Source organism: Eptatretus burgeri, chromosome 2, assembly GCF_056783735.1.
Source record: "Eptatretus burgeri isolate ZD-2024b chromosome 2, Ebu_testis_v1, whole genome shotgun sequence".
NCBI lineage: Eukaryota > Metazoa > Chordata > Myxini > Myxiniformes > Myxinidae > Eptatretus > Eptatretus burgeri.
The window spans coordinates 64,469,970-64,489,399 of record NC_140962.1 but is presented as its reverse complement, the minus strand read 5'-3'; the positions used below and the strand labels follow the sequence as shown (position 1 = coordinate 64,489,399).

Genomic DNA, 19,430 nt, shown 5'->3' with positions numbered 1-19,430 from the left:
ACACACACACACACACACACACACACACACACACACACACACACACACACACACACACACACACACACACACACACACACACACACACACACACACACACACACACACACATACACATACACACACACACTTGTTTTTTCAAAGAACGATGTAAGGATGGTTTCACATGATCATTTCTTGTGACCATCCCGACCTTGCTTGCATACTTTTTGGAGGAACATCCCAACATACTTAAACATTTTGAAAAAATGTATTTATTCCTTGTTTCTTTACTATTTCTTTGAGAAATACAAGTAAATGTTCCATGACTGATTTACAAATGTTGTAGGACATTCTTTATCGAAAATATAACATTGTAAGTGGAGCGTACTTTTTACATGTGTCCGTTGTTGCCGTCACCGACTTCCTGATAATATTCCACCATTAACCACACCCATCTCTGTCTGATTGGGCAAATGTGTTTCGTGGCCCCACCCCCAGCAGGCTGATTGACAGTCGTAGTCACGCCCACCCTCCGATCCTATTTTCCTTCACAAACGAATGCAGTTTCGTGTACTTTCCGTGGAATCCTTTCAGGCGATTAAAATGATGAAAGCAAAGGATTCTGCACTGATGATGATGATGATGATGATGGATGATGATGATGATGGATGATGATGATGGATGATAATGGATGATGATGAATGGATGATGATGAATGGATGATGATGATGGATGATGAATGATGGATGATGAATGATGATGATGGATGATGATGATGATGAATGGATGGATGGATGATGAATGATGATGAATGGATGGATGATGATGGATGATGAATGATGATGGATGGATGATGATGATGATGATGGATGATGATGAATAGATTATGATGAATGATGATGATGAATGGATGGATGATGATGATGAATGGATAGATGATGAATGATGAATGGATGGATGATGATGATGAATGGATGGATGATGATGATGAACGATGATGATGATGATGATGGATGATGATGAATGGATGATGATGAATGATGATGATGGATGATGAATGGATGGATGATGATGAATAGATGATGATGAATGATGATGATGATGATGAATGGATGGATGATGAATGATGATGAATGGATGGATGATGATGATGAATGGATGATGATGAATGATGATGATGGATGATGATGATGAATGATGATGATGATGATGAATGGATGGATGAATGATGATGAATGATGGATGATGAATGATAATGATGAATGGATGGATGATGATGATGAACGATGATGATGAATGGATGGATGATGAATGATCGATAATGAATGAATGGATGATGATGCTGAATGATGATGAATGGATGGATGATGAATGATGAAGATGATGATGTTCCCGTTTTTTCCCATGGTCTGGACTCTGGAGTACTGAAAGGTGATCCCTGCCGAGACAATCGCTTGAACAGACCAGGTCGGCTCTCCAACTTTTTATAGATCCTCCAACATCAGTTTTGTTTTTTCGCGGGTGGGACCGACATTTTTTTCCGCACCCTCACTGCGTTCCTCTGATATGATATATACTCGTCATCACCGACAGGATGTGTATGTGTGTATATATATATATATATATATATATATATATATATATATATATATATATATATATATATATATATATATATATATATATATATATATATATATATATCGACCTTGTGGATCACACAACAATGTTCGGCATCGTATTTACTCCTTCACAGTGAAATGACAGAATCAAATCAGTGACTCAAATCACACGACGACGACGAACAGAGGAAATCGTGTAAAACAAACTGAAAACGATACAAATCTTGAAAACAGTGACACACCCCTCCCCCTTTCGAAATGTTTTTTAATGACGTGGCAGCATTTGATTGGCTGCAAGGTTAAATCGCGTGCACGCGCGTCCTCATTGCACCGCGATGTGCGAGATCGTGAGGCGGACGGACCGCGAGCCTCAAAGGTCACGGCGAGTTATTCGCTGGGCATTCTGGGAAAAAATAATAAATAAAAAAAGCGAGCACCGAACGCCGTGTGGCCCAATCACGGGAGGAAACGCGTGAGGCATGCTCGGCGCGGCGAGCTCTTACCACGTCTCACTGCCATGGAGAAGAACGTCATGTCGGGACACGAGAGCGGCGGGACGCGCTTGTATCCCTTGCGATGGGTTATTGTTGCACTTTTTAGCTGTTACTCGCTCAGCAATGCCTTCCAGTGGATCGAGTACGGGATCATCAACAACATATTCTCCCGGTGAGTCACGTGTGTCACTGGAAACGTCTCCTCGTGTCACGTGATTGGTCAAACGAATGTACTCGAGCCTCAAATTGCGTCGTGCGCGTGTCCCGTGGTTACTGCCGCCACGCTCGGTTGTGTCGGTGGTTCGAATCCCGTCCGGGCTCGACCCTCAGCATTTAAAAGGCCAGCGCGGAACGGACGAACAACCATAGGTTGGTAATCGGAGTCGCGAATGCTTTGATCGGCTCGAATGGTTTATTTTTTTTCCTCCGTTGTGGTTCTTTGTTCAGGGAATTCGTTTCGGTGACTGTTGACCGTTGAAGTGCCACGTGGTCCCCTCGAAACTTGGTCACGTGACCGTGTCAGGAGGACTGACCGTCCGACCTCGCTCACATCGATCGATGCGTCATCACGATCACGTCTCCAAGCGCACACACACCTCGAATGATGCCTTTTCCGTCAGAGTGTCGTGCAGGTAGGATAGCCGGCTTCCGTCACGCCGACAAGGTATTATCTTGGTGGAGCATGACTGACGTGTCGATACTCTGATAAAAGGTAAACCACATCAATTGATCTTGCTGACATGGAATTTCGTGAACATTGTGATGACTAATGGTTTAGATTTGTATCTATTATAATAAATTATATCTATGATTCCAACAATTTTTGTGTCTGTCTGTTTGTCTGCCACCGCCGTTTCTCGACGATCGGATTGAAACTTGTCAGGAATATTGCCGGGGAACCGCAGATATGCCTTTTCGAGGTTTGATATCAATCGGACGAGCGGTTCCCAAGTTACGGCCATTTATCTGTCGACCAATGACAGGACACGGTGCTATGACGTCACGAATGACGTCACAAGTAATTATTTATTTATTTTGCACGATCGCCGGTCCGATCTGATTGAAACTTGCCAGGAATATTGCTGGGGACCTGCGGATGTGCCTTTTCAAGGTTTGATATTAATCAGACCTCTTCCACAGTTCACCTAATGTGTCTGTTCCCCACTGTTTTGTCCCTTCCACTCCCGCCCCTCTTGTCTCATGCCTCCTTGCTGTGAGTTGTGTGTTAGCTCTCATACGAGCCTCGACCAAGGTATACAAAAAAAAAAAAAAAAAGAGCGGTTCCTAAGTTACAGCCATTTACCTGTCGACCAAGGACAGGACACGGTGCTATGACGTGACAATTAATGTTTTTTTTTTTTTGTTTTTTTTTGCATGATTGACGGTCCGATCTGATTGAAACTTGCCAGGAATATTGCCGGGGACCCGCGGATGTGCTTTTTCAAGGTTTGATAATCGGATGAGCGGTTCCCAAGTTACGGCCATTTATCTGTCGACCAATGACAGGACACGGTGCTATGACGTCACGAATGACGTCACAAGTAATTATTTATTTATTTTGCACGATCGCCGTTCCGATCTGATTGAAACTTGCCAGGAATATTGCTGGGGACCTGCGGATGTGCCTTTTCAAGGTTTGATATTAATCAGACGAGCGGTTGCTAAGTTACAGCCATTTACCTGTCGACCAAGGACAGGACACGGTGCTATGACGTGACGATTAATGTTTTTTTTTTTTTTTGCATGATTGACTGTCCGATCTGATTGAAACTTGCCAGGAATATTGCCGGGGACCCGCGGATGTGCCTTTTCAAGGTTTGATATTAATCGGATGAGCGGTTCCCAAGTTACGGCCATTTATCTGTCAACCAATGACAAGACACGGTGCTATGACGTCACGAATGACATCACAATTAATGGTCATTTATTTATTAATTTTTTGTTTTTTGTGAATGCATTTACAGAGAGGGGCGAGGGGGGGGTCAAGAGAGGGGGCGAGGGGGGGTGAGAGGGGGCTTTACAATGCGAGAGAGGAGGAGCGAGACTAGGGGGAGCGAGGTGGGCGAGAGAGAGGAGGCGTCACAATTCTTCTTCGTTTGATATGACGTCACAATTGACGCTGGGGACCTGAATGTTTCCCAGGTGTTTCCCAAGTTATTGCCATTTATGATACGGATGGTCCGATCTAATTGAAAAAAATGCCCCAATCCAGTCGTCGTTTACGAGAGCTAAGGAACAAAGCAGCACATACTGGCACGCCTCACCCACGAGAGAGGGTACTGGCACGAGAGGGGGAGAGAGGAAGGGGCGATTAATGTTTATTTATTTTTTTTTATTTCTTCTTATTTTTTTTTTTGCTCAATTGACGGTTCGATCTGATTTAAACTTGCCAGGAATATTGCCAGGGACCCGTGGATGTGCCTTTTCAAGGTTTGATATTAATTGGACGAGCGGTTCCCAAGTTACGGGCATTTATGTGTCGATTAATATCTGCGAGTGGGGGCGAGAGAGAGGAAGGGCGAGATGAGAGGGAGGGGCAAGAGAGAGGGCTGCACATACTGGCACTCACCTACGGGCTTGTACTAGTATATGTATAGATATACAGTAGACTAGGTGTAAGTCGGCAGCGTGTAACTCGTCACTTCGCTTAAGTCGGCAGCGTCAAAAAGTCCCGAATTTATCTCACGTTAAATCCCTTTGAATAAAGGGTCATCCCTCTGTAAGTCGTCATCTCTAAGTCGTCACTTCGTCTAAGTCGTCAGATGTTGTCCATTCCCACGTAATGGAAACTCAAGTAAATTACCACTCCTAACTCGTCACATGGAACTGCTGCCTCATGAGAAGCCCGATTTCATGGAATCGTGATGCTCGCTCATTGGTGTACACCGCCAGTGATAGGCTATATATAACTGTGTACACACGTTGATCGCACTGCAGGCAGGACAATGGCGACCAAGCGTAAGCTTACAACTAAAACCTACCAAGAAAAATATGACATTATTCAGTTTTGCGAGGCAAATCCACTGATGAAGAAAACAGACATAGCTGAGAAGTTGGACATCAAACGGCAGACATTGAACGATATCTTGAAGAATAAGGGCAAGATATTTGGACAAGTGGAGAAGATTGTGAGGCCGGTGGGAAGTGTGAAATGTGTGAAATGCGTGAAATGTGTGTCCTTTGAAGATGTCGATGACTGGCTCATCATCTGGATTCGGCAAATGTCGGCTCAGCCAAATATTCGGTTTCGGCCAATACTGTCTTTCGGTGGAGGATTGCCCAGCCAACATCATGGAATACAATGACCGGTTTGAATCCTTTCTCATGCACCAGATGCCCAAGAGTTTGAGGCAGTCAAACATAACGGATTACTTCGCGAAGAAGTAAAGGATCGATCGAGCTTAGTGTTGAAGTCCGATCATGGTTTTATCTTGGCTTGTTTTGTATATTACCGCACTCACTTACACAGAGGCATTGAGTGGTCATCATCACCACGATGACTGTGTCATGTAATTTGTCACCATACCATCACCGATGGTATACGAGTTGTCTTTCAGAGTTGTTCATTATCTTTACTTTTGAAAAACTCATTCATGAATTCCATCTTTGCTTGATCACTTTCCAACTCACCAACTCACCCCCACCTATGCCCCGAGGATTGTGTTTTCCTTTTGGTACAATAGCCGGCTCTCACACCTATGTGTCCAGGACACGCGAGACTTCATCCTTCACCCCACAGTCATCATGAATGTTCGCATACGCGCAAGTCGTCACATTTCCAAGTCGTCACTTTTTATCTCGGTCCCGATGGTGACGACTTGCACCTAGTCGACTGTATGTATGTATGTATGTATGTATGTATGTATGTATGTATGTATGTATATATATATATATATATATATACACACACATTGTTACGGTGGTGGAAATTCAGAGAACACCATTCAGGTTCCCCAGAGGTCAGTTATTTCAGTAAGTGTGTGTTCCAGGTTAGAATTCCCCACCGATGTATAACGGATTTGTTCATGTTCCGGGCTGTGCATCTTTGAGGTAGTGTTATTCTTTTCTAACTTTATTTTAACAACGACAACCCACGGCGGCGTTTTGACGGTGATCTCCAACACGGCCGCGTTTTGACTGCAAGATCGGATCAAAACGGCGTTACCCTCTGAAGGAGCTGGCCAATCGGATCAAAACGGCGTTGCCCTCTAAAAGAGCTGGCCAATCGGAAGGAGACGGGCGGATCCAGTACAGGTGAAGGTTCAAAGGTGAAAGGAAGGTGGGCGCTGATTTCGGGTGGTGGGTGCATCACATAGGTGCAACTGCCAGGCTGAATGAAGCACCATGAGATGCACATGCAAGAAGCACAACATTGAGTGCACTCCAGCTTGTGGAAACTGCAGGGGCTCTGGCTGCACAAACACTCCATGTGACAATGATGAGGATGATGACGACATTGCCAAGTTCAAACTTTAATACGCTTGATTTTTCTCAACATGTATAGTAAGTTTATAATGGATGTAGTTTCTGAGTTTAATGCGAATTTTCATTTTCATTTTCATTTCGAAACCTTCGTCAGGCAGATGTGATTGCCCCGAGTGGAATTGTGAATTTTGTCATGTTCCAATGATTTACATAATTATATTGTATTGCCATAGACTTGATTTCATCTTCTGTCTTCAACATTTCTTTTTTTTTTTTTTTTGTCCAGGAGCCAAAATCGGTATCAGGTTAAAAAAAAAATTTTGGGACAAAAAATTGACATTTTTGGACAAAAAAGTTATAATGTTTTGTTTTACCCTCAACACATTTCAATTTTTTTTATAATTATTCTTGTATATCAATATACTGACCATAACTAGAAACAATTATAATGCAGAAAAACATATATTTACATGTTAAAATATCAATCTTTACAATTTTCTAATTTTCCCTGAAGTCGGGAGGTGGCCATATTGGATTTCCATGATTTCAGGACTTTCCCCCTGGAGGATCCCTTAGGACTTTTTTTTTTCTGTCACTGAGGACATATCCAGGAATCAAAATCTGTTGAGTTTGCTTTTGTTGCAATTTTGGGAGGTTGACCAAATATTTCTGCTAAAATGCCTGTACTATATGGAATCCATCATCGCTTCAGACATTAAATCCTTCCTCTTCTCTAATGGCTTGATTTACGATCATCAATTTGGTTTCAGACCAGGTCACTCTTCCCTGGATATGTTGCTTCTACTCTCCCAACAATTGCTGAAGGTCCTCAATGCCTGACATGAAATCAGAGCTATGTCCCGAAATATATCATGTGCTTTTGACACGGTCTGGCACCATGCCCTGCTTCCCACTCTGGTATCCAAGGCCATCTCCACTCGTGACTCGCAGACTTCCTCTCCTGTCGCAGCAAACGTGTGGCCCTAAATGGAGTTTTCATCCCCCCCTTCTTGTCCAGGCTGGAGTTCCTCAAGGTAGCATTCTGGGCCCTGTTTTTTTTTTTTCTGGTTTTCAGCAATGATCTCTCCGACTCTGGAAAATCCTCTCTATCTCTTTGCTGATGACTCCACCCTCTGTCTTACCATCGGTCATCCCTCAGACTGGCAAGCAGCAGCTTCTTCGTTCTCTGCAGATCTGGATAAAATCACAAACTGGTCCAACACTTAGAACATGTCTTTCAATCCTGACAAATCTCGCACTCACGATGTCTCTCTAAAAGGACAGTCTAGAACCCCCCCCCCCCCCAATCTACTTTCTCAACAATCCTCTTGAAGTCCTTCCATTCAAGCTTCTGGTCTCACTATCTGCCACGATCTTTCCTGGGAAAGCCACATTTCCAACCTGGCCTCCAAAGCTGGTCGCCGACTGGGAATTCTCCGTCGTGCATAGTCCTTCCTCGGCCCACCTGAGGAGCTGACCACAAACAAAGCTTTCATCCGCAGCCTGATGAGTACTGCTCTCCCCTCTGGGCTGGTGCTCCTGCCTCTCACCTTTCTCGGCTTCACGCTGTGGAAACCAAGGCATTTAGGATCATTGGCATCTCCCGCGATTATGCTGAGTCGTTTGGCCTCTCACTCTCTCACCGCAGGCTGGTCGATGGTCTTTGTCTTGTGGTGTCTCCTCTCCTGTCTTGCCCCCCACCCCCATTTTTCTGCGATATGTCCCCACCATATTTCCACAGGGCGCTCGAGGTCCGCCAACACCCCCCTTCTGGTAAAACTAAGTCACGAATCACTGCTCACCTTCACTCTTTCATTTCTATTTTTTTTTTTCCCGCCTTCGGAATAAACTCCCACACACTGTTCAATCCCATTCTTCCCTCCAGGCCTTCAAAACAGCTGTTCACCACCACCTCTTATCGTCCCTCATCCAAAACCTCAATCTTTTCTATCCCCGTTAATCCACCCTAAACCAACCTCCTCCAAATTACCTGCTTTCCTTCCTGTAAGTCCATGTAATGTCCATCTGGTATACGACGTGTTCCCGGCCCCATCCCTCTCCCACAGATCCAACGTCTCTGTTCCCCACTGTTTTTTTTCTTCCCTCTCCTGCCCCTCTTGTCTCATGCCCCCGCCCCCCTGCTGTGTGTTGTGTTAGCTCTCATACGAGCCTCGACAATGTGTTTTAAAAAAAAAAAAAATACACATACGATTCCACTGAAAGTTGACCACCATCTTCACCAACCATGATGTACTAAAGTTTGCTCACAACAAATATTAGAAGGGCTCTTGGGAGAGCACATACCGCCGCTATGCAATGCTTGATCCACGAGAACATATCTGACCCATTACATATTTGAGATATCGTGCTATATATCGTTTTTGGTCCTATCTCTCAATGGTGAAGAATCACTGAAAAATTATTGGAGTTGGATCCTGATTTGGATCTTCACCAAAATCTAATCAGTTAGTCCCCGTCGCACACCGAACGTGTACACAAAATTTCATCCGGATCCATCCTCAACTTTTTGAGATGTTCTGTACATAAACAGACAAAGTTGTGAAAACATGACCTCCTTCACCTTCGGTGGCAGAGGTTAAAATTGGCGTCTAGGAGGGTCTATGGGGAGAGAGGGTTTTCCCCTCAAAATATGCATTTGATTTCTTCTCAAACGACACGCAATTCCAATGAAACTTCACCACCCATGGTGTACTAAAGTTTGTTCATGACATAGAAAAGAAATTGGGGTCTAAGGGAGGGGGGCGTTGCCTCTCAATATGTATTTGCTTTCTTTTCTGAAGCAAAACACACATTTTCGATGAAACTTGACCACAACTTTTATCACCTGTGATGTACCAAGGTTTGTTCAAGGCATTAAAAAAAAATCCATAGGTATTTACTTTCTTCTCCATTATATATTTTGTGGGTCATCTCTGCCTTCAAGTGGTTGTCTGATCTCATCCAGCCACGACCAGGTGAGCACCCAGGGGTGTTGCCCCTATTGAATATCTCTGTGAGGTTTTGTCATCATTCCTGTAGGTCCAGCAATCACTGGTACAACTTTGGTATTCTTCAGCTTCCAGGATCTTCTCACTCGGGTTTTGTATTTGGTCATTTTCTTGATTTCTGCATCGTTTTGTCCAAAATCACTGGTATTAACACCTCAATAAGCAATGCCTTCTCTTTTTTTTTTGTATCTAATATGATATCTGGTCACAATACTTTGTTTTTGATGTTCATGCTGGATGGGATCATTCATTCGTATGTGAGCGGAAGGTACTTCTATGTTTTCAGTGATTACTTTTGGTTCATGCTCCCACAAATTTTCTGCAACTGGGATCAAAGTTTTTGCGGATGTGCCAGCGGATTACATTATAAACTCCGTTGTTGTTTGTACAGCTGTTCTGACATGAGTTTTTTTTTATTTTCATTTTTTACCTCTGCCACTAAAGTGTGTGTGTGTGTGTGTGTGTGTGTGTGTGTGTGTGTGTGTGTGTGTGTGTGTGTGTGTGTGTGTGTGTGTGTGTGTGTGTGTGTGTGTGTGTGTGTGTGTGTGTGTGTGTGTGTGTGTGTGTGTGTGTGTGTGTTCATGAAGCACAATATCTTTCTCTTTACGAAACCCACCTCCACCCCTCATCTTACTTCTGTTTTTTTTGGTTAGTGGGCACCAGCAGTGACCACTATTTTCGTTGTCTGTTTGTGACTCTCTCCAGAGCATAGCTCTGTGACGTTTTATGAAACTTGGACACAAGCTAGATATCATGGTCTAGTTGTCTTTTTTTGTATGAGGGGCGTCCCACACCCCTTGTGGGTGGAGCAACGCCCACTTGAACTTTTTATTTTTTTTCTCGCAATTTCATTTCCAAGAATATGTGCGTAATGTCCATAAGTACAACATATAAAAAAATCTGATTTGATTTGGTCAATTTTGACGGGAGAGGTTTTTACGGTAGGGCTTCCTCAAAAGCTTCCACAAACTCGATTGTACCTATTGTGGCATTGTTCAATAATGCCCACGAACCATCGTCGCCTCCCGGCTAGTATTCTCTCACACACACTCGCACTCACTCGCATCCCTCCCAGCAACATTTGGTGAGGCATAGCTCTTCCTCTCCCTTCCCTGATGATTGGCGAAGTAACACCCCGAGGCTGATTGAGCGTGCCATCAGAAGCTAGTCGAGCAGGCAGAACTCCGCTTTTCCAGGTTTTTGTGCGAGCACGCCAAGCCGCGGAGGATTGAGGCGTGACGTCGAAGAGGATGGGTTGGTTGCGCATTTTGAGAGGCGAGAGAGAGGAATAGAGAAGAGAACGCACGTGAGAGGAGGCGGGAATTCAGGGTGAGCGCACGCCCGAGGACGACGGCACAATTCTTGTGTTCATGTTGAGTCGATTTGGCTCGTGTGGTGAAGCAAGATGTTGGCCTTCGGCTCTTGGTTGGGTCGGTGAGGACTATCGACGCACAAAGCCATTGTAGTTTGTCTCTGAGCCTTGGTGTGGAGTGCTGCTCGCGGATTGCCTGGTGTGTGTTTGTCCCGCTATGAGAGAAGCAGCGAGGAACCAGTTTGTTGTACGCGTCTGCACATGCCAATAGAAGCGCCTAGATTCCAAGTTCCACGGAGATCAGCGCTGGGCCAAGTACAAGGACACTCGAAAGGAGGCGTTTTCTTTTTATTTTGTTTTCTCTTTTTTCTGTCTGAAGAGTCACTTCGACCTTAGGAAATATTTACTTCATTATTATCTTTTGAATTGTTGTCCTTTGTAAATATTTGTTTATTTTCATTAAATGTGTTCATTTTAATAAACTGTATCCTTGTATTTGTAGTGGGGTTTGGGTATAAACCCCCCTTGTGCTGTCTTGGTTAGTGCCCTCTGTGCTGTGCTCCTCCGCCGTTGTGCCCTGCCCCTCCCGCACGCGTTGTAATCTCCGAGGATCCACGTGTCCGCCTCCTATTCATAAGGAACCGCTCGGCTGTCCAGGGACTGGTGTTGTTAACCGCCCTTCACGACTATTTGGGTCTGGGGGTTAACGTGGGCTTGGCTACCCCCAGGACTAACATCTGTATATATATATATATATGTATGTTTATTTTTTATTCCAAATCTCTCTTGCAAATGAATGACGTGATGAGACTTGCTTTAGCAGCAATGTGCGATTTAATAATTCATTTTTCTCAATTCCTCTTCACGTTGCAGTTACTACAATGTGAGTTCAACCGATGTGGACTGGTTGTCCATTAGCTACATGGTTGTGTACATCCCGCTCATCTTCCCGGCAACATGGCTGTTGGACATGCAGGGTTTGCGTGTTGTTGCTCTGCTCGGAGCAGCGTTGAACTGTGCTGGGGCCTGGGTAAAGACTGGTAGCGCTCAACCACACCTTTTTCCCGTTACCGTGGTTGGACAGGTCATGTGTGCTTGTGCCCAGTCCCTCATCCTGGGCCTTCCTTCCCACATTGCTTCTGTCTGGTTTGGTCCTCGTGAAGTTTCAACTGCCTGTGCACTGGGTGTCTTTGGGAATCAGGTGAGCAGCCTTGTCTTTCATGAATTTCCTTTGCTGATTGATTTTTGTGTCGATGATTGCATTTTGTTATCGAGTTGGTTTCCCTATCTTCTCGTGTAAATAATACCAGTTGGGTTGATTCAGCCTGTCATCTTTCTGAGATCGACAGAGTACCAGCTTACTGGTAATAGCGGCACTGTATCAGTGGCACAGCGTGCTTCCAGAAAAAAAAATAAAAGATGCAACCAGCAGCCACAGATTGCATACGAAACAACAATTATCTTCTAAAGTAATAAAGTTAAATATCTTTACTTTCTCTTTGGCACTTATTGTTCCTGCCTTGTTCTAGGCATAGTGAAAGCCCCACATATTCATATATTGAGTATATCTGCCTTTTCTTTTTTATTTTGAAGCTGTATTGTTACGGATTTGGAAACCTTGTACACACAAGCAGCCAGAGTCCCCGTCGTTCAGTTATTTTAATAAGTACGTGTTAATAGTTGGAATCCTTCCTTCTGTCCAATGGGAATTTCGTGTGTGCGCTACGAGTTATTTTCTATTTTTTTTATTTTTATTTTTTTTAAACATCTTCAACAACTACATCCTCTACATCACCAACTACAACAACGCCATCGCCCACATACATCGTGTCACATACAGGGGTGAGGTTCCCTCTGCCCACCGTGAGCTCGTCCAATCAACGGCGGCCATGAGTCGCCCGACAACCCCCTTGTCCAATCCGGAGGCGAGTACCTCAGAGCGTTTCCCTCGACCCGTGGGGGAGGGGAAGGATAAGTCGAGTGGTGAGCAGTCATTGGGGGCGATTGGCTTGGTCGACGAGGGTTCTGCCGAGTGATCGTGGTGACTGCAGAGTGGTCGTTAGGAGCAGTTTTTTTGGCAGACCGGTGTCTTCGTGGCGACTGCGGAGGGACTGCAGTCCGGTGGCGATTTGCTTCGTCTGCGGCCGTGCTGGCTGGCGTCTGTGGTGCCGTTCTTGGTCGCCGGAGCTTGGTGCAGCGTTGTTGGCGGTGGGTTCGAGTCCCACCACCGGACAAGCTCGAATAGACCGCACGAAGCGGGACAGGTACCTTGGCCCGGCTAAGGACTGAAATAGACCCACGGGGTCTAGTTTCTTTTTCGGTGTGTGTGTCCATGGGCCCAGTCTGTTAAGTAGAGCTGTTAAGTGTTTTTGTTCCTTGTACATTACATTTCTTATTCGGATAACTCTGCTCTTTGTGTGCTTCCCTCCCCGATTATTATTGTAAAATAAATCCCCTGTTAAATGTTTCAGTTCGTTGTTCGTGTTTTCTTTCATTGACCCAGCATGGTTCGGACTTGAGAAATAGCGAGGCCGTTTGGGCCGGCAAGTTGTCATTGGGACCGGCGCGGCTCTGGTAACTCCGCTCGGTTACGCCAGATCCGAGTCGGTACCTGTGACTTGGTCCGGACAGAGTTGGCCGAGGGTGTGGTTTCCCTGGGAGTTTTACGACGTGGGTACTTAGGTATATTGAAATTGGACAATTAACCCTACCCCACGCCGTTGAAGTATTGACTACCATGGTCCGCTAAGGGACCCGTGACCTTCGGACTTATCCGAGAGTCATGACTTAAATTCCGGGTGTTTGGTGGGAGACGACTCCACTGTTCCACCTAGTGTTCGTTTATTGCCACGGAACCCCGGCCCACAACAGTATTTCAACTTGGGAGCAGGCTAGCAAAGTTGATTATTTATTTCATCATTTTTAACGTCCTTGCAATAGTCTATCAATGTAACAATGGCTCATCTCTTTGCTGATGCATATGTTCTTTGCTGGCAGGAAACCAAGATAAATGCATAACAGCATGTTTTTCAACCACAATGATAACGCTTGTTTAGTCGATCAATGGGTCTTGTGAGAGTGCTGGCACTGGTTTTGAGTTTGCTTTGGTCTAGCATTTGCACATCATGCACTGATTGGAACAATCTTTGAAGCTTTTGATGTGCCAACATATAATGTGACTGGTTTTCCATCAGCATTAGAGTTGAGCACCATTGGTAAAAAGCAACTAAGTGAAAGAGACCAGGTTGTCATAAAAATAACTATTACCTTTTTATTTTTATTTTTTGAAAATTGTTGATTTTACAAAATCAATGATGAAATCACAGGAAGACGTTTTTTTAATTTCATTTCCTTTTTTAATTTATGGAAACTGCCACAAACAAGGCATAATGCCACCCACCTCTGATAATGGGATAAGGGAAGGTGAGATAAAGCGAAAGAAAAATAACAAAAAAAACATCCAAGCCTCAGGAAGTTATAGGGTGAAATGTGATGCAACCTCAATCATGGAAGAAGTAGTAATTGACATTCTTCTTGAAGCTGGGTCGTTCGTAGGATAATAGGAAGCATAACAAGGCAGGAACAATAAGTGCCAAAGAGAAAGATATTTAACTTTATTCCTTGAGAAATTATCCCTTGTGCTGTCTGCATAGTCTTTCATTCTGCATTTTGGATCAGCTATAGTGCATGGGTGTGCAGAGATGGCAAACTGAGTCTTGTGTTCAAACACTCATACAGGAGGAACCAAGTTAGTCCAGCAAAACATTTTCCATTAAAATATCTGTGGAAAATGTGAGAGATAGAGAGAGATATACAGTAGATATAGATATTTTAAAGAATTTAACCAATCTTCACACGAACCAGATTAATTATGGGTTTCTGGAGCCTATTGTTGTAGATTTCCCACCCGCCCGGCATGCGAACGACCGTCTCACCAATGGCGGTCGCTTCGCCCACCGAACGGACAATCCAGTCGTGACTTTCTGGAACAACGCCAGAAAGCAGTCACGGGTGTTTTTTTTTTTATTTTTTTATTTTTTTTTTTAATCCCACCACGGCCCAGTCCGTATTCTACCCACGCGAAATAGGGTCAATCGCTGAATATCGATATACCTAAGTACCCGTGCGGGTAACCTCCCGAGGGACCGTACCTCAGCGAAGGCCTGCTTGGACACTAACCGCTTAAGCGGTCCGTTCCGTTCCGTTCTGGGATAACCGAGCGGGTATTATCGCCGGACCCGATCACTTTAGCGGCTATTTAAAAACCAACTACATTCCGAGTGCAAGATGGGGCAGTTCAATGAGGGAATGGACGCAACGAACAGGTTTACATTCACACAAGGACATTTATTATAATAAAGCACGTATGCAATTAAACAAGGCAAAACACGTATGCGCCTATACAAGCAACAAAAGAACTACAACCGTCTATACAGTCACTTGCACTTAACAGCAGTTCCTACTTATTAGATGGGCCCACGGACACGCGCACACGCGCACACGCGCACACGCGCACACGCACACACGAAATGGTGGCAGAGACCTTTAATAACCAGCTCCAGCTCAGAGGACAGGTGAGCTGAAACCTAGAACCTATCTCGAACCTCTCCACCTCATGTGGTCTTCAAGTTGTTTGGACCTGGGCTCCAGCAAGAGCGAGCTGGATCCAATCGCCGAGCCACGATTCCTCCCGAGCTCCCGCGAATCCTCCTGCGCTTCTCAACACCTGCTGGTGAGACGAGGCGCCAATCCTTCCCGTCGATGCATCGCTTCCCCGAGGAACCACCTCCACGAAGAGGTTGACGAGTCATACCAAGCCGGGAACCAAAATGGAGAACAAAGAGCTCCACGAACCAAGAAGAAGAAGCCACCACTCGCAGCTCGAGCCAAGTGACCGGCTTAACTTCCTTCCAAATAGGGCAGCTTGAAGCAAAAAGCTCTCCCGAGCCAAGCAGAAGCCGAAGCTCACGGAACCGTCAAAGCAAAGAGCCTCCAAAAAGCCTCCTTCCGAGCCAGCCGAAGCAAAAAGCTTCCGAAGGCCTCGACCCTAACGCAAGCCAAGCAGGACCCGACGGTCAGCTGAACGACTATTCTCAACTGAAGCAAAAAGCTTACTCACCAAGAACAAAAAGGATCTCGTCCTTATCCTTCTCCGCCCTTCCCCCGATCCCAGCGTGACTCATGCCCTCGTGCTCCATCCCCTCGCTTAACCATGGGTGGGAGGGAGTTGTTGAGTCATGAGTCACGGGACTGCAGGATTCTTCTTCCTCTTCACAGAAGAGGGGGAAGGATGTCTCCATTGTTCGTTCCCTAACTATTAAATCGATCCGCAGCACATCTAATCTATTTCTGAACATTTAAACCATGGAAGGTGAGCTATCTAGGGAACAAGCACTTATCGACATAGCTGACTAAAGGAACCTGTATGTTATGCGCAATCGAATTCCCAAATTCGTAACACTATCAAATAAAGATAAGTGGCAGGCTGGTGCTCTAGCCCAAATGTGGCAGCAGTACTCCATGATATGTATAGTTGTCTTTTACAGGTACAAAACAGTGTCAGGAGGTAAATACCTCTGCGCTCGATAAAGACAACCAACTCACTTGGAAGCACTCTAAGCAATACCAGAAATGTACTTATCCCAACGGAGGTTAGAGATATATCCAAACCAAGAAGCCGAAGTTCAGATGATTCTGTTAAGGTTGAAGATATCTTGTGCACAGAAAGGAAAGACCTGTTTCTGGAGTGAGACGTGCACAACAATTTAGTTTTCTTTGCATTGAAGGTTACCAGATAGTTATGCCTCCACTTCAACACCATTCTCTAAATCATTGTCCAGTGAAACTTCAACCTTATTACGAGTAGTGTTGAGTGAATCAGCAGATGTACAGTAAGTGAGGAGTCATCAGCATACATGGCAAGTTGAGACAGAACATTATCAGGAAGATCATTGATATAGACGAGGAACAGAATGGGACCAAGGACAGAGCCATGTGGAACACCAGAATTGATGGAGCAAGTCAGAGAAGATTGACCCTCAAGGGCCACCTTCATCTTTCAATTTGTAAGGAAAACCAAAATTATTGAATGTATCACTCCAGATATACTGCAAGATTGAAGCTTGTGGAGCAGACCCTTGTGCCACACTTTATCAAAGGCTTTCAAGATATCCAAAGCAACTAATTGAGTTTCGCTCATGAGCTCCAGTGTCCTGTTGAAGTGATCCATAACTAATGATAGCAGATCACCAGTAGAGCGAGAATGGCGAAAGCTGTACTGAATGCCAATGAGAATTTCATTGTCTTCCAGATGGCCGAGAAGTTGTTCATTTGATGAAGCATTCAAATACCTTGCTTATTACAGCAAGCAGGCTGATGGGGAAATAGTTGCATGGCTCAGAATGCTTGCCAGCACCTTTGAAAGCAGGGACAAGAGAAGCCACTTTCCAGGATGAAGAAAATGCTGAAGCAGACAAGCACAGGTTGTATATATAGCTTGGCTAGAATCTGACGGTCCAGGACAACACGTCTTCAATACAATCACAGGCTTTCCATCAGGACCATTCACTTTTGAGGCGTCCACAGTGCGAATAATTCTGGCAACCTGAGGAGTGATAAATGGAACAGGAATATCAGAGTCTATACAAGATGGAAAATCATGAAGATGGTGTTCCTGATCATTGAGGGTAGAATTTGAAGCAGTGATTTGAAAAGTGGTTAGCCTTATCCAGAGCTGAAGTAACAACCTCAGGTACATGAAAGAGAGGAGGTATAGAAGATTTATTGCGGTCGAGTTCACTGTTGGCAATCTGCCAAGTCCCGAGAGCCAAGTTGCTGGGTCGCAATGGAATCGGCTACAGAAGATGCATATTGCTGCTTAGCATCCTCACAAACTCTTTCACAGAGGTTACTTGCTTTATGGAACAGACATTTGGACTCAAGAAATCCTTGCACATGGTACTGCTTGAAATGGTGTTTATGATGAGCAATTGCTGATGCACAAGCTGGAGTGAAACATGCATGGGAATGACCAAACACCAAGATCTCAAAAATGAAGCAGAAAGGTGCTGAAATTGTGCCAGCGACCATTGGAGCAACGGGAATGAAAAGAAGAACCTTGGATCTTAGAAAACCATTCCTGGAAATATTACTACAAACTAACTGCAGTTGGAAGCTTTCGGGCTCTGTGACTATCCTGAAAAGAGCCCTCGGAACAAAACATTGAGAACAAAAAACTTCACACCTTGGTCCATAATTCATGACCGCCATTACCAAAATGGTGGTTGGATACTTCGAGACCTGTTAGGACTTCGTTCCACCTTCTGAAACCCGCACATGGAGATGACAACCAACAACACACCATTCGACTGGCCAAGTGCCATTGTGGTAACAGTTTATATCCATGCATAATATACTGTTATAGATTTCCGCCTGTTCGGCGTGCGCACAACCTTTTCAGCCCAATCCAGGCCGCTCGTCCACCGAACGCTACAATCTAGTCGTAGCTTCTGGACAAACGCCGAAACCCAGCTACGGGTGTTTTTAATACACCATAAACTAGCCAACTATTCTGTCCACGCGCTACAGGGTCAATCGCCGAATTATTGATATACCTAACTATTCACGCGGACAGAAATGCCGGGAGTTTATACCTCGACGGGGCCTGCACGAAAACGAGCCGCTTAAGCGGCTCATTCCGTATGCGAATGCCGAGCGGTTTTAATTCGCCAGCTCCCGTCGGACCAGATTATTTTATCGGCTTTATAATCAGCCAGCTAATTTCCCGAACGCATTATGGCAGTCAATGGAGAAAGTGACGCAACGAGCGGGTTGAAATTCAAACAATATGGGTATTTTATTTTCGACCCAGCACGTAAGCAGTCAATGGGGGGATGGGGACACTACATGAGCACAAAGCTTACAGCCGAGTTTGATCGGAACGCAAGTATATACAGGCACTTAACAACAATTCTACTTCAGGATAAGGCACCACAGACTTTCATGCAAAACCCAAGAAAGAATCAGGCTCGTGAGCCTTTAATGCACTCAGGGCCGGGATGACCGGAATCGGCCCTGAGAGACCGGACAGGTTATATCGTAACCCTTGTGGTGACTCGATGGGTCTTTATTATCGGCGACCCCTGGTGTCTCCGTTCGACCCGGTGCGTCGCGAACGCGCCAGTCGCTTGGGCGGCTTGACGAGGAGCTTGTGCGGTTCCCCTCTGTCGTCTGGCCTTCACTGCGGCCTGGCCTAGCCGACGACGCGCTGGAGGGGTGAACGGGTCTCGACCCCGGCTTCCTGGTTGCGCTGGCGAACCTTCCCGTGAACAAACTTCACTGCCCCGATGAACCAACTCCACTCCGCTCGCCAGCTTCACCACCAACTGCTCGGCTAACAGCCGAATGTCCCACTCGCCAAGTCCTTCACTGCGACTCGGCCCAACTGCTCAACTGACTCGTCTCTCCAACCACTCAACTGCCTTGTCGGTGCGCGAACGCGGTTTTTTTTATTGCCCCAAGGAGAGGGGCCGCTGTGGGCTTCGTCACCCGAAATCAGCGCCTTCCCCCTTTTCACCTTTGAACCTTC

At 45.2% G+C, this 19,430-nt stretch overlaps 1 protein-coding gene across 7 annotated transcripts in view; it reads left to right on the top strand.

The window, feature by feature from the left end:
• The first annotated feature begins 1,925 nt into the window (after positions 1–1,925).
• The window catches only part of LOC147032189 (choline/ethanolamine transporter flvcr2b-like), a 91,941-nt gene continuing 74,436 nt past the window's right edge, over positions 1,926–19,430 (top strand). For 3 of the 7 annotated variants that reach the window (XR_015055071.1, XM_085869566.1, XM_085869569.1), the window contains exons 1-2: positions 1,926–2,270; positions 11,717–12,044. Coding sequence is in view for 6 of the 7 variants with exons in the window: in XM_085869566.1 (XP_085725692.1) it covers positions 2,122–2,270; positions 11,717–12,044 (477 nt within the window). In the remaining variant the exon portion in view is untranslated. Of the gene's footprint in view, positions 2,271–2,315; positions 2,468–2,579; positions 2,811–11,716; positions 12,045–19,430 lie in introns of those variants that run through there. The other 4 variants (XM_085869565.1, XM_085869564.1, XM_085869567.1 and 1 more) reach the window with 4 other exon arrangements.